The sequence below is a fragment of the Chlorocebus sabaeus genome, chromosome 16 (assembly GCF_047675955.1).
Source record: "Chlorocebus sabaeus isolate Y175 chromosome 16, mChlSab1.0.hap1, whole genome shotgun sequence".
In the NCBI taxonomy this organism is placed as follows: domain Eukaryota; kingdom Metazoa; phylum Chordata; class Mammalia; order Primates; family Cercopithecidae; genus Chlorocebus; species Chlorocebus sabaeus.
The window spans coordinates 73582026-73598106 of record NC_132919.1 but is presented as its reverse complement, the minus strand read 5'-3'; the positions used below and the strand labels follow the sequence as shown (position 1 = coordinate 73598106).

The window sequence follows — 16081 nt, the reverse complement described above, 5'->3', positions numbered from 1 at the left end:
ACAGAAATTAGCTGGGTGTGGTGGCAGGTGCCTGTAGTCCCAGCTACTCGGGAGGCTGAGGCAGGAGAATCATGTGAACCCAGGAGACAGAGGTTGAAGTGAGCCGAGATCATGCCACTACACTCCAGCCTGGGCAACAAAGTAAGACTCCGTCTCAAAAAAAAGAAAGTAAATCTATTACAACATGGGTAAAGCAGTACATTTTGAGGCACAGTTTCTTAAAGTTTATCTTTTCAGACATCCTAATCATTTTTCAGAGGATTTGTTTAAAACCAAAATATCAGAATTTAGATCTGCAATTATGATCATTAGAGCTATTTCTACAATGAAGCTGATTATCATGAACTCCCTTGAAGTCAGAAGAGTGTTGTTAATCCATGAAAGGTAGAGATAGTAAAGCACATCCCATTTCTGTCCTAAGCGTGGATCTTTTAACAAATGGGTTTTTAGGCACGTTGTGTACATTTTATTTAATGATTAAAAGTAGATTCGGCTACCTCCACCTCTCATGTAGCCAGTACACTCAAGCCATTTCCTTATAGACCGGTAACTATGGATAGGGACTGGAGATAGCATTTGCTTCACAGTACTACTGTTGATTCAAAGTTTCAAACAGACTGCTGCCATTATGAGGATATGGAAAGTTTTATCTATATTTTGTCTAAGTCAGAGTTTAATTATATGCTAACTACCCTGGGAAAACTAGAGAGGCTATGAAGGCAGGTGAATTAATTTCTTGTCTATTAATAAAGGACCCCAGCATAGCTCAAATGCTTGAGACACTTGATCATCATCTGTCTATCCCTTTTCTAAGCACAAAAACAAACCTCCTAAACACAGAACCTAAGCACAGAAACAAGCCTTTTGCTTACAACGGGCAGAACCCCAAGTTTACACTGAAGATAAAATTTAAAGAAAGTGACTTGTTAATCAAAACGAACATGATTTCAGTGTTAAAATTTCAGCTGGGCACAGTAGCTCATGCCTGTAATCCCAGCACTTTGGGAGGCTGAGGTGGGTGTATCACTTCACCCCAGGAGTTTGAGACCAGCCTAGGCATGGTGAAACCTTGTCTCTACAAAAAACACAAAAATTAGCTGGGTGTGGTTATCACACTCCTATAGTTCCAGCTACTTGGAAGGCTGAGGCAGGAGGATCACTTGAGCCTGGAAGGCTGATGCTGCAGTGATCCATGATTATGTCACTTTAGCCTAGGTGACAGAGTGAGACCCTGTCTCAAAAAAAAAAAAAAAGATTTCAGATGTATAAAGTGAGTAAAAAAGGTAGGGAAAAGTAAGATGTCTTTGGCATCATACTGATAATACTGATATAATAACATATATAGATAGACATATAATTCTCTCACAGTTTTAAAATACTTGCATGTCTACAATATGCATTTTTCTTTTCTAGGACTTTTTTTTTTTTTTTTAAACCATTTAGAGGTGTACTGTGTGTCTATCCAAGTTCAAAAGCAGGAAATGGGAGTCTTCTTAAATATACTTACTTTTAACATAATGTCTAAAGTAGTGCCATCACCATGCTTTAAAACAGTCAGATAGACCTACAAGAGAATACAGGGACAAAAAATAAGTCATTTGATTAAATATACCTTGTTTCAAGTATTCTAATACTAAGAAAAGACAGAAAGCCAGTAAACAATATTGTAAATGTTGGCTTGCTGCGGTGACTCGCGCCTGTAATCCCTGCACTTTGGGAGGCCGAGGCAGGCGGATCACCTGAGGTCAGCAGTTCGAGGACAGCCTGGCCAACATGGCAAAACCCTATCTGTACTAAAAATACAAAAATCAGCTGGGCATGGTAGCAGGCGCCTGTACTCCCAGGTACTCAGGAGGCTGAGGCAGGGAGAACTGCTTGAATCCAGGAGGTGGAGGCTGCAGTGAGCCGAGATCGTGCCACTGCACTCCAGCCTGGGTAACAGAGTGAGACTCTGTCTCAAAAAAAAAAAAGTAAATATTATAAATGTGGATATTACACACGAACTATAGTTAAGGAGCTAGGAGTGCCTGTCAGCAACCACAAAGGTAAATGGCATGTTGTACCAGCAGAGCACAGCAGCTATCATGGGTATGTGCACAGCTAATCACATTTCAGCACTGCAATGCTGACTGAGAAACTTTAAACAAATAAGAAGATGGCTCTAAACCACTTAAATGGTATATATTAAAATAGAGTTAGATGTGGTTTGTGGGTCAGTTCTTAGGTCAATTTTGGCATTTAAAAAAAGTTCCAAGCCAGGCATGGTGGCTCACACCTGTAATCCCAGCACTTTGGGAGGCCAAGGCAGGTGGATCACCTGAGGTCAGGAGTTCGAGACCAGCCTGGCCAACATGGTGAAATCCTGTCTCTACTGAAAATACAAAAATTAGCCGGCCGTGGTGGCGGGTGCCTATAATCCCAACTAGCCAGGAGGCTGAGGCAAAAGAATCACTGGAACTGAGGGGACAGAGGCTGCAGTGAGCCAAGTAGCCACTGCACTCCAGCCTGGGCGACAGAGCAAGACTCCATCTCAAAAAAAAAAAAAAAAAAAGTTCCATGCTTCACAAAATGATGTAGTTACCTATAAGTTAAGGGAATTTATCATGAAAACCTACAGGACTCCTCAGATCAGCGGAGAGAATCTGTTTTCCTTCCACGTGGTCCTTAAACCGACGACGGGCTTCTTCTAACGTTGCCTTATGTCCTGCTTTTCCTAGTTTTCCCAGAACCAAGCCCCTCAGGAGTGCATCTAGATGACCTGATTTGAGAGGTAAAAGAAACATAAGACTACTTGAAAAGCTTATTTTTATAAATTTGTCATCTAGATATCTTATAATTGTGCTATACCAACTCTATGGTCTTGAACAAACGCACTCAATTAACTTAATACCTGAGAGAATACTTGTTTTACGTTTATCAAATCGTAAGAGTGATACGCTAAACAGACTAGACAAGCAAATAAAGTTGCTGACTTTCTCTGCAGTCACAAATGCCAACTATCTGAATTTACTAAATGTTTACTCAGTCTAGTTAACTACTCTGCTAAGGATTATGTGTGAAAAGGACAGGCTTACATCATGTAGTTTTGACCTAAGGTTCAAAGAAAGATCACATATGGTACTAGTATGTTCTATGTATAATAAATTGAAATCTTAGATTTTAAAAATGAAAATCTGATGGGTCCATTCCTCCAAGACACACAAATAGCCAATAAGCATATAAAAAGATGTTTAACATCATTAGTCGTTAGGAAAATGCAAATCAAAACCACAATGAGATACCAATTCATACCCACTATGATGGCTATAATAAAAAAGATAATACCAAGTGTTGGCAAGGATGTGGAGAAATTGGAACCCTCAAACACTGCTGGTGGGAACACAATATGGTATAGCCACTTAGAAAATCAGTCTGGCAGTCCCTCAAAAGGTTAAACATACAGTTATGGTCAGGCACAGTAGCTCATGCCTATAATCTGAGCATTTCTGGATGCCAAGGCAAGAGGATCACTTGAGCCTAGGAGTTCAAGACCAGCCTGAGCAACACAGCAAGACCGTTTCTACAAAAAACTTAGTAATTAACCAAGCATGGTGGCATGTGTCTGTAGGCCTAGTTACACAGGAGGCTGGGGAGGGAGGATCGCTTGACTCCAGGAGGTTGAGGCTGCAAGGAGGTTGAAGCTGCAGTGAGCTATGATCACACTACTGTACTCCAGCCTGGGCACAGAGCAAGACCTTGTCTCTTTTTTTTTCTTTTTTTTGAGATGCAGTCTCACTCTCTTGCCCAAGCTGGAGTGCAGTGGCATGATCTCAGCTCACTGCAGCCTCCGCCTCCCAGGTTCAAGCAATTCTCCACCTCAGTCTCCCGAGTAGCTGGGAATACAGGGGTGTGCCACCATGCCTGGCTAATTTTTTGCATTTTTAGTAGAGACAGGGTTTTGCCATGTTGGCCAGGCTGGTCTCGAACTCCTGACCTCAGGTGATCCACCCAAGTTGGCCTCCCAAAGTGTTGGGATTACAGGCGTGAGTCACTGCCACCCAGCCGATTGTCTCTTAAAAAAAACAAAAGGAAAGACGAGTGGTGGCTCACGCCTGTAATCTCAGCACTTTAGGAGGCCGAGGCAGGTGGAACATGAAGTCAGGAGATCGAGACCATCCTGATCAACATGGTGAAACCCCGTCTCTACTAAAATACAAAAAATTAGGTGTAGTGGCACGGACCTGTAGTCCCAGCTACCCGGAAGGCTGAGGCAGGGGAATCACTTGAACCCGGGAGGTGGAGGTTGCACTGAGCTGAGATCATGCCCACAGCACTCCAGCCTGGAGACAGAGTGAGACTCCGTCTCAAAAACAAAACAAAACAAAACAGTCATCATATGACTCAGCAATTTTGCTCTTAGATATATATCAAAAATAAATGAAAGCATATGTCTACACAAAAACTTGTATACAAATGTGAATAGAATTCATGATAGCCGAAAAGTGGAACCAGTCCAAATGCCCATCAGTTAGTGGATAAATAAAATGTGCTATGTATCTACACAGTGGAATATTGTTCACTTGTAAAAAGGAATGAAAGGGGCTGGATGTAGTGGCTCCCGCCTGTAATCCCAGCACTTTGGGAGGCTAAAGCGGGCGGATCACCCGAGGTCAGGAGTTCAAGACCAGCCTGGTCAACATGGTAAAACCCCGTCTCTACTTAAAATACAAAAATTAGCTAGGCGTGGTGATGCAAGCCCGCAATCCCAGCTACTCGGGAGCCTAAGGCAGGAGAATCTCTTGAGCCCGGGAAGTGGAGGCTGCAGTGAGCCAAGATCATGCCACTGCACTCCAGCCTGGGCGATAGAGCGAGACTCTGTCTCTGAAAAAAAAAAAAGAATGAAAGGTGTGGGCATGGTGGCTCACACCTGTAATCCCAGCACTTCAGGAGGCCAAGGCAGGCAGATAACGAGGTCAAGAGATAGAGACCATCCTGGCCAACATGGTGAAACCCCATCTCTACTAATAATACAAAAATTAGCTGGGTGTGGTGGTGCACACCTGTAGTCCCAGCTACTGGGGAGGCTGAGGCAGAAGAATTGCTTAAACCTGGGAAGCGGAGGTTGCAGTGAGCCGAGATCGCACCACTTCACTCCAGCCTGGCAACAAAGCAAGACTCCCTCACAAAAAAAAAAAAAAAAAGGAATGAAGGACTGATGCATGCTACAACACAGATGAACCTTGAAAATATTATGCTAAGTGAAAGAAGCAGATATAAAAGGCCAAGTATTTTATGATTCTATCTATATGAAATGTTCAGAATAGGTAAACCCATGAAATATAAAGTAAATTTGTGGTTGCCAGGAAATGGAGAGTGACTGCCAGTGGATACAAGGCTTTTTTTTGGTGGAGGGGGAGGGACTGAGAGTGGGGAGGGTGAAGAAATTGTTCTGGAAATATGGAGGTGATAGTTGCACAATCTTGTGAACATACTAACAAATACTGAACTGTATACTTTAAAAGGGTGAATTTTATGGTATGTGAATTATATCTCAAAAAAAGTTAACACCCAGGCAATAAATGATTGAGAAAAAAAAAAAAACAGTTAACGGCACACAAATCTGATGAATTGCAGCGGTACAATGGATAAATAAAATGTAGTATATTCATATGATGAAATACTACTTAGCAATAAAAAGCAACGAACAACCTGGATATATCTCAGAAACATTATGCTGAGTGAGAGAGGTAGGTTTAAGAACAGAACACACATTATATGATTCTATGTATATAAAATAAAAGAGATAAATATTAATGTAGGTGAAAGAAATCAGAATGGCATGTGCCTGTGTGGGGTGGGCAGGGGAGGCTCAAGTAGTAGGGACCAATTAGGAAGGAGCCTCAAGCAGCTTTCTGGGGGATGGAAATGTGGTATGTGTTTGCCGAAAGTCACGGAACTGTAACATTTAGATTATGCATTTTGCTGTATTTAAATCATAATTTAACCAAAAATAATTTTAAGAAAACCATCAGAGATCAATAGATAACTACACATTATTGTGATGATTCTTACAAGAAGTAATTTATAATTCTGGCAGCTAGGAAACTGAAGGCATTCTCCCTATATTGTAAAGATGGTTTTGAAGTCAAAAAGTGTCACATTATCATCATGAAAGAAAAGTGCAACACCCATTAATTTACCTGCATCTGTGTCCATGTACTCCTATCTTGTCACTATTCATCTGTGCTCCTATCTAAAACCAACTCCTTAACTTCTGCACTGGATCTCAACTCCTCTTGATTATTCAGCTGTCACTACAGCAATAACCCCTCTCTCTCACAACATGAATTTTTCCATTACTACTGCATTATGTTCAAATAGTTGCAGAAAAATGTAGTATAAAATCTCCCAACTTAAAAATTCCTTCCTTTATCCCACCTCTCTCTCGCCTACCCCTTCTCTGATCTTCTCAGCAAAACTCCTTTAAAAAGTTGTCTAAGTGTGTTGTCTCCATTTCCTCTCCTTCCATTCTAAAGAACCTGCTGCAAAAGTGGAGAATTCATTATTGTTCCCCACTACTACACAAAAATTGTTAAATGTAATATTGAATTAGGCTTCATCATTCTATTTGATTTAGTGTAGTAGCATCTGACACAGCTGATCACATTCCCTCTGCCTTCATCTACTGTTTCTTTTCATCTACTGTTTATTTAAATTCTGGGATACCCCTTCTCTCTCCTGGCTCTCCTACTTCTACCTTACTGGCCAGTCTGTCTCTTTTGCTGATTCTTCCTCTTCTACACAATCTCTAAATCCTGAACTCAGACCTCTTTTTTCCACTTATACTCAGTCACTGGTTGATCTCACCCAGTTTTGTTTTGATTTTTAAAGACATGAGGTATCACTATGTTGCCCATGCTGGGCTTGAACTCCAGGACTCAAGTAATTCTCCTGTCTTAGCCTCCTGAGTAGCTGGGACTACAGGCGTGAGCCACCATGCCCAGTTAATTTTGTATTTTCAGTAGAGATGGGGTTTCACCATGTTGGCCAGGCTTGTCTCAAACTCCTGACTTCAGGTGTTCCACTCCCCTCAGCCTCCCGAAGTGCTGGGATTACAGGTGTGAGCTACCACGCCTGGCCCTTGATTCCCTTTTACACCCAAATATGCTTCCATGCCAGGCACAGTGGCTCATGGCTGCAATCCCAGCACTTTGGGATGCTGAGGCAGGAGAATTTCTGGAGTCCAGGAGTTCAAGACCAGCCTAGGCAACATAGTGAAATCCCATCTCTACAAAAAAAAAAAAAACAAAAAAACAAAAAAACATAGCTAGGTATGGTGCATGCCTGTAGTCCCAAATACTCAAGAGGCTGAGGCAGCAGGATAGCTTGAACCCAGTAGTTTGAGGCTGCAGTGAGCTATGACTGCACCGCTGCACTCCAGCCTGGGCAACACAGCGAGACTTTGTATCTTTAAAAGAAAAAAATGTTTCTACGGCAGTCTTCCCTATCCCTATACATGGCAACTTCATTCTTCCAGTTCTGCAGGCCAGAATTTGATGACACTTCTCTTTCTTTCCACCACACAGTCCATCCTTCACCAACAGTTTCAGTTCCACCTTCAAAATATACAGAGACTTTACCACCTTTAAGTTCTAGTTGCAACCAGCATCTCAAATGGATTGCTAAAATAGCCTTCTGAATGGTCTCCCTGCCTCCTCTCGTCTTCTTTTAGTCTGTTCTTCAGAAAGCCGAGTAAATCAAATCAAGTTCCCCTGCCCAAAACTCCCTAATTAGCGTGTCATATCACTCAATGTGAAAGTCAAAAAACTTCTCACTGTAGCAAACAGGTTCTATAGGATCAGAAAGGTCTCCCATTGCCCTCTCCTACTCGATCCTGTCCTGAACTCAGCAGCTTTCTTGTTATTCCTCGAATACCCTAAGCATGCTCCCATCTCAGGCCTTTGTACTTGCTGTTTCCTCTATCTGAACCACTTTTCTTCTAGGTATCCTCATAACTCTGTCCTTCATGTCTCAGTTTATGCTCAATATCACCTTATTAGAGACAGTTTCCCCAAACACTTTCTAAAAAACAGTGGCCCAGCACTCCTTATTATCTGACACCTTTATTTTTCTTAATGATACTTCCTGCCACCTAGACCTTATACATTTAATTATTTGCTATGTCTCCTATTAGAATGTAAGCCATATAAGGCAATATTTGGGTTGCTGCTGTATCACCAGCTCTTAGAATAGTATATGGCATTTACTAGCTACATAAATATTTGTTGAATCAATGAAGAAAAGACATAGAAGCTGGGACCAGGTATAGTGGCTCACACCTGTAATACAGCACTTTGGGCAGCCGAGACAAGCAGATCACTTGAGGTCCAGAGTTCAAGACCAGCCTGGCCAACACGATGAAACCTCGTCTCTACTAAAAATACAAAAATTAGCCAGGCGTGGTGGTATGCTACTCGGGAGGCTAAGGCAGGAGAATCGCTTGAACCCAGGAGGCAGAAGTTGTAGTGAGCCAAGATGGCGCCATTGCATTCCAGCCTGAGTGACAAGAGTGAAACTCTAGCTCAAAAAAAAAAAGGACAGAGCTCTAGGTATTGCTACTATTTTTATTACAAAAGACTTCCAGATCAAGACTGATCAGGAGGAAACACCACCTTTAGTTATCAGCAGATGATAAAAAATAATGATATGTGAAACCTTTAAATAATCATTCCCAATATTTCAGTGAGAGCAAAAAGAGTGAATATATGCTTACAGAAATAACCACAGAGCAGAGAACACATGTAGAAAGCAAATAATTTCCTTAATTCAAAAAGCTGACCCCTATGTCTCTCAGCGCCTTTACAAGTTATACATAAAGGTGCCTGGTATTTACGGTAATAATAAATAAAACTTGGGAGGCGGAGGCAGGCAGATCACCTGAGGTCGGGGGTTTGAGACCAGCCTAACCAACATGGTGAAACCTCGTCTCTACTAAAAATACAAAAGTAGCCGAGCGTGGTGGTGCATGCCTGTAATCCCAGCTACTTGGGAGACTGAGGCAGGAGAATCACTTGAACCTAGGAAGCGGAGGTTGCGGTGAGTCGAGATCGCATCATTGCACTACAGCCTAGGCAACAAGAGCAAAACTCCGTCTCAAAAAAATAAAATAAATAAATAAATAAAACAACCTAAAATTCCCTTTAGCTTTTCTTGACTAAAAATAGGCCTTTGGAATTCTGCAAAAGACTTTTATTTCCACCATGTGCACAAATTATATTTAGCAATGAACACACATAACCACTACTGTTTCTATGTTGGTAATCCATGTAACTTCACCAACAGACTTAAAAGACTCAAGTCTTAATTTCTGGCTTGCTGAATATATAGTAACATCCCATAGATATAAAGATGATATTAATTATATTGTTAACCACATAAAAAAGTACCAACTTCTGCCTAATTCTTTCTCCATTTAGTATATGCATTACCTTCTCCAGGTTTGGGGTCCCAGCCCAGTCTCTCCCCTATAGGTGAAAAGACATCTTTCACAAACTCCTGGATTTCCTCATAGAAGTCTGTGTGGGACAAGAGAGTTGAGAGAATCCCCAGGTTACAGCTCAGGTCGCTCCATACAGTATAATTGGGCTCATTCACAAAAGCCTCCATGACTTTTAGAACCTCTACAGTGCTAATGATTCCAGCTCGAGCCTGGGATAGGAAAAAACATAAATTAACCTAGTCTTCAAACAAAACCAAAAAACATCAGCATGCATTTTTGGCATTAACTACTGCTAGCAATTTCTTTGGTTTAAGGAAATGGGACTGTATAAGCTCAGAACACTATTAGAATAAAAATCCTATTCAGACAACATTCCTTCTTTACTCTTTTGTTATTATTATTTTTTTTACAGAAATATTAGAATGAATCATTTGCTATTTATACAAGAACTACTTTAAAAAATTAAACTAAAAGTCCCACCAATTTGAGAACAACAACAAACCAGTTAACTTCTATTTCTACTCAGTTTCTGGGGACTTGGTTTTGTTACTGTTTTGAAATTTTTCATACTTTCAGAAAAACTGCAAAAATAGTTTGAGCTTTAGTTTTTGACATTCTTTCAAAGCTGGACCTGCAAACTGTGTCAACTTAAGCCTCTCCTTTACTCATTTCTAAAAGAACATAAACTAGAAGGCACTACAAATTCAAAGTCCTTTCAAAACTAACAGAGTTAGGAAAAAGAACTTCTGTTACGGCAGCCAGCTGCACAAACAGCTCACTCTCCTGGGACAGGTCTCTCTCGGCAATTAGATCAGCAGATGTGAGGTTTTGTGCATCAATGCTAATCTGTGTTTACACAAAGGCAGAATCCAAAACCAATGACTGCAAAGGGGAGGGAAAATTTCCAGTCCAATTTAAAGGAATACTAGGAGGAATATGACAATTTTATCATAAAGACAATTTTATCTGGAAATTACCTAACCTATGCTGAAGTCATAAAGAAAATAATACTAATTGCTGCTTTAAATCCTTTCTGGAAGAAAGCCAAATATAAATATAATTCTAAAGCTAATGGGATACAATTTGAAATAAGAACACAATGTTTAAAAATTCTAGCTTTCCCAGCAAAGTACAACCACTATTTAGAAAAACATAAAATCACTCTGACTTAATTATTTTAAAAACCTATCAGTAGGGTCATTTCTTCAAGGCTCATATTTATTTCTACTGAAAAGAAAGGAATTTTTGCCTTACAAAGGATAGTTTAATTAAGAGTTTCAGAAAGCTGGCTCAGGAGTAGTGAAATGGGATTTAAATTATATAGCCTCAATCTTGTCATATTAAAAATCAGTCATTTGCTCTAGTCCCAAAGGTGTTTTTAACCTTCATGAAGACCCATATTCTTCTAATTATGTTTCAGACACTCCAGGAAAAACAAAATCTTTTAATCAGCAAAATCCATCATATTACTTAAGTCACAGATGCTTACCAAGGAGAAGAGGTCATTCTGTAATCCAAGTCGATCCACAGGGGGCAGAGAAAGGTCACGAATGCCTGGTAATAAACTTTCCAGCATGGCAGAGCTGTACTGGGTCCGATAAAACCCAACTGTTCCTAAGTTTAACTGCAAAGATATCCAGTAAGTACTATTAAACAGCTCCATTAATTTTTTAAATCAACCTTTTGTATGTTTACAAGGAGTTCTGGTTTTAGATATATATGGATGAAAAACAATTAAGACCATCTATGCCAACTAATGAATTAAAACAAGACAACACATCAAGAAAGAATGAATATGCAGACAAAAGAAAAGGGAAACTTGAAATTGTGGGGGCCAAAGTGAGAGACAGTAGAAAGAATATGGAAGGGACAAAATAATGTGGGTAAGTTTCTATTTCTAACCTCAATTTTAGGTTTACAGAAAATACTTAATATATATAAAAACACTTGGACAGTGGAATCTCTAAGAAAGCTTAGCCCTTTACAAACATTGATCTTATAAGCACAGAGACTGAACAGAATAACAATTTTCAGATCCCAATTTTAAAGAATTACATGGACCTAAAAGGCAATTTCATAAGATTTTTGGCGTGAGGTAATTACTGACTGCATTATTCTTTTATTATAATTTTTTTTTGAGATGGAGTCTTGCTCTGTTACCCCGGCTGGAGGGGAGTGGCGTGATCTCAGCTTACTGAAACTTCCACCTCCCAGGTTCAAGTGATTTTCCTGCCTCAGCCTCCCAAGCAGCTGGGATTACAGGCACCCACCACACCCAGCTAATTTTGTATTTTTAGGAGAGACAGGGTTTCACCATGTTGGCCAGGCTGGTCTTGAACTCCTGACCTCAGGTGATTCATCGCACCTCAGCCTCCCTGGGATTACAGGCATGAGCCACTGCGCCTGGCAACTGCATTATTTTCTATAGGCTATTTACCAATAGCCAAAAAATATTTTTGAGAACATTTATATTCAAAATAGTTTAATGGTAAAACAGTAAGATATAAATATTTTACTATTTATATGTAAATATTTTTAAAACCACCCCTACAATTTTAATGCAACTATCACTTTATCGATTCCCTTTATTTAACTTAATCAAAATTGTAGTGTACATAACTTTTTACTCATTTATAAGAAATTTTTCATATTGCTACAACATAATCTTCCAGATTATAATCTCAAATGGTAATATTCCAGTGAGTTTATTTTAAATATATATTTAAAAAAGTAAAACAATGCCAGGCATGGCGGCTCATGACTATAATCCTAGCTACTCCGGAGCCTGAAGTGGGAGGATCACATGAGCCTAGGAGTTTGAATCTTGCAATATAGTGACACCTCCAACTCAAAAAAAAAAAAAAAGTTGATAAACAGAAAAATGGCTTCTTTTTTTTGGGGGGGGGGGGCGGGAATGGAGTCTCGCCCTGTCATCCAGGCTGGAGTGCAATGGTGCGATCTCAGCTTACTGTAACCTCCGCCTCCTGGGTTCAAGTGATTCTCCTGCCTCAGCCTCCTGACTAGCTGGGATTACAGGCACACGCCATCACAACTAGCTAATTTTTTTTCCGTATCTTTAGTAGAGACAGGGTTTCACCATGTTGGTCAGGCTGGTCTCAAATTCCTGACCTTGTGATGCCTGCCTCGGCCTCCCAAAGTGCGATTACAGGTCTGAGCCACTGCACCTGGCTGGCTTTTTTTTTTTCAAAAAAGCACAAATGTCTGATACAATGTGTAATTCCTATTAGGAACATATAATTAAGAGTTTGTAGTAAATACTTTTATTATGAAAGGTACAGAGTACAGAATAATGAAAAATAATTCTTACCTATTGGTATTTCTGTGAAATGGTTTTGAAATACCAGCTAGGGAATTTTACACTTCAGTGACACAAACCGATTATTATATATGTCTGCTCTCACTGGATTATAGTACTACACATATGGTGACAACACATCATTGAAGTTAACCTTTCATTATAATGGCAGGAGAGTTTGAAGGTGTGAGACTACAAATATTTTGGTTCATATAAGCTTACACTCCATCTACTTTTTTTTTTTTCCCCCTTAGTCCTATGCCTTTGGATCTGCTTCTCTACCACTACCTTCCCTAACATCTGACAAATGTCTGGACAATACTATTTGAAAATTCATCCTGGGCCGGGCGCGGTGGCTCAAGCCTGTAATCCCAGCACTTTGGGAGGCCGAGACGGGCGGCGGATCACGAGGTCAGGAGATCGAGACCATCCTGGCTAACTCGGTGAAACCCCATCTCTACTAAAAAATACAAAAAATTAGCCGGGCGAGGTGGCGGCGCCTGTAGTCCCAGCTACTCAGGAGGCTGAGGCAGGAGAATGGCGGGAACCCGGGAGGCGGAGCTTGCAGTGAGCTGAGATCCGGCCACTGCACTCCAGCCTGGGCGACAGAGCGAGACTCCGTCTCAAAAAAAAAAAAAAAAAAAAAAAGAAAGAAAATTCATCCTAAATTTCACAAAGGAAAGCTTAGTTTTTTTTTTTTTTTCTTTGAAACTACTAACCTGAAGAATTTAAAGCCAGTCATAAGATGTATACATTAAGTGAGAGAAATCTGTTTAGGTAAGATTCTGAACTCACCTTCACCCATTGGTCTGGTTTGACATTTTTCAAAACCACATTCATCTCTGGCTTGTCCATTAGAATTTTTAGTTTGGCCTGGTTGGGGTCTTCACTAGTAGAGATTGTGATAGGGACCATCCACTGGGGACAATCTTCACCTAAGCAAGAGAAGAACAAATAAATTTTGCACTGGGACAAACAGAAGGTAAGGTGGAGAGAGGAGTGGTGGTGTTCTAACCAGCAGCCTAAGCCTAACTGTTAAGTCAGTAGTTCATTCTTAGTGGTACATGAACTCTTCCAGATAACCTGAATAGTATCAGTGCAAAGGAAGGGATAATCTACTAACAAAATCACATGTTGTCTAAAAAAAGAAAGCAGTTAACTCACTTGAAGAATCACAAATGCAATGACTTAAACTTAATTATCATTTTCTCCTTACAGAGCAAAGACAGCAATTTTACTGTTAAATTGTGAGGAGGTAAAGGCTCTCACATAGCATTTATTACTATATATGTATATGTATTTTTTTTTTCCGGAGATAGTTTTGCTCTGTCGCCCAGGCTGCAGTGCAGTGGCGTGATCTCAGCTCACTGCAACCTCCACCTCCCGGGTTCAAGAGGTTCTTGTGCCTCAGTCTCCAGAGTAGTTGGGACTACAGGTGCGTGCCACCATGCCCAAAAACATACAATTTTTTGTGGGTTTTTTTTGTACGTTATTAGTAGAGATGGGGTTTTGCCATGTTGGCCAGGCTGGCCTCGAACTCCTGGCCTCAAGGGATCCACCCACCTCAGCTTCCCAAAGTGCTGGGATTACAGGTGTAAGCCACTATGCCCAGCTTTCATATATCATTTAAAAACAAATTCTAAGGTACAGGCCTTAACAGGTATACACACTGCTGAAATATCAAAGGGTTGATTTTTATTGTTGTGATAGACAGGATACATCCTGGGAGCTGTAATGTTCCATCACAGAGGAATCATATCTAAAAGCCAAAGCTTTTGTAAGGCAGAAACACTGTCTTATATATCAGACAGCAAAACAGACTTGGCATTAAGATGCCAAACAAAAAAGAGTCCTTGCCCAGTACATTAATGGAAATGGAGCTACTTTAATAAATGACATAGCTTTATGCTATCAGGTTAAAACACAAAGTAAAATTTCTGCAATACTGGGATACTGCAAGTTTTAATGTTGCCTCTATTGGTCACAGAGTATTAGAAAAACCCATCAGTACTACAATGTAGATTATAGGTAAGAGGCAGAAAACGGCAACTGTAACACGTACAGATTTATTTGGATAATAAAACTGTCATCTGACTTGTTAGATATTTTTTTTCCCCCCAGACAGGGTCTCGCCCTGTCACCCAGGCTAGAGTGCAATGGCACGATCACGGCTCACTGCAGCCTCAATCTCATGGGCTCAAGCAGTTCTCCAACTCAGGCTCCCAAGTAGCAGGGACTGCAGATGCATGCCACCATGCCAAGCTAATTTTATTTATTTTTTGAGATGAGGTTTTGCCATGTTGCCCAGGCTGGTCTCGAACTCCTGGGCTCAAGCAATCTGCCCACCTTGGCCTCACAATGTACTGACACTACAGGCGTGAACCACTGTGCCCAGTCTTGTTAGATATATTCATTAAAAGAATAATTCTGTAGACGGGCACAGTGGCTCACGCCTGTAATCCCAACACTTTGGGAGGCTGAGGTGGGCAGATCTCGAAGTCAGGAGTTCAAGACCAGCCTGGCCAACATGGTGAAACCCTGTCTCTACTAAAGATACAAAAAATTAGCTGATCATGGTGGTGTGTTCCTGTTAATCCCAGCTACTTGGGAAGCTGAGGCAGGAGAATCGCTTAAACCCAGGAGGCAGAGGTTGCAGTGAGCCAAGATTACGCCATTGCACTCCAGCCTGGGCAACAGGGCAAGACTCAGTCTCAAAAAAAAAAAAAAAAAAAAAAAAAGTAACTCTAGGCTGGGCATGGTGGCTCACGCCTGTAATCCCAGCACTTTGGGAGGAAGCTGAGGCAGGCGGATCACCAGAGGTCAGGAGCTCGAGACCAGCCTGGCCAACATGGCGAAACCCTGTCTCTATTAAAAATACAAAAATAGGCCGGGCGCGGTGGCTCACGCCTGTAATCCCAGCACTTTGGGAGGCCGAGGCGGGCGGATCACAAAGGTCAGGAGATCGAGATCATGGTGAAACCCCGTCTCTACTAAAAAAAAAATAGAAAAAATTAGCCGGGCGCAGTGGCGGGCGCCTGTAGTCCCAGCTACTCGGGAGGCTGAGGCAGGAGAATGGCGTGAACCCGGGAGGCGGAGCTTGCAGTGAGCCGAGATTGCGCCACTGCACTCCAGCCTGGGCGACAGAGCGAGACTCCGTCTCAAAAAACAAAAACAAAAACAAACAAAAAAAAAAATACAAAAATAAGCCGGGGGGTAGTGGCACGCGCCTGTAATCCCAGCTATTCAGGAGGCTGAGGCAGGAGAATGGCTTGAACCTGGGAGGCGGA

The 16081-nt window shown here is 41.1% G+C and overlaps 1 protein-coding gene across 4 annotated transcripts in view; it reads right to left on the bottom strand.

Annotated features, from left to right (window-relative positions):
• Positions 1–16081, bottom strand: part of NPEPPS (aminopeptidase puromycin sensitive) — a 98822-nt gene that overhangs the window by 7674 nt on the left and 75067 nt on the right. For all 4 annotated transcript variants that reach the window (XM_008012946.3, XM_073005374.1, XM_008012947.3 and 1 more), the window contains 5 exons: positions 13590–13729; positions 10968–11102; positions 9468–9687; positions 2616–2758; positions 1508–1564 (listed from right to left, as the gene is read on the bottom strand). In XM_008012946.3, the coding sequence (XP_008011137.1) occupies positions 1508–1564; positions 2616–2758; positions 9468–9687; positions 10968–11102; positions 13590–13729 (695 nt within the window). The remainder of the gene's footprint in view (positions 1–1507; positions 1565–2615; positions 2759–9467; positions 9688–10967; positions 11103–13589; positions 13730–16081) is intronic.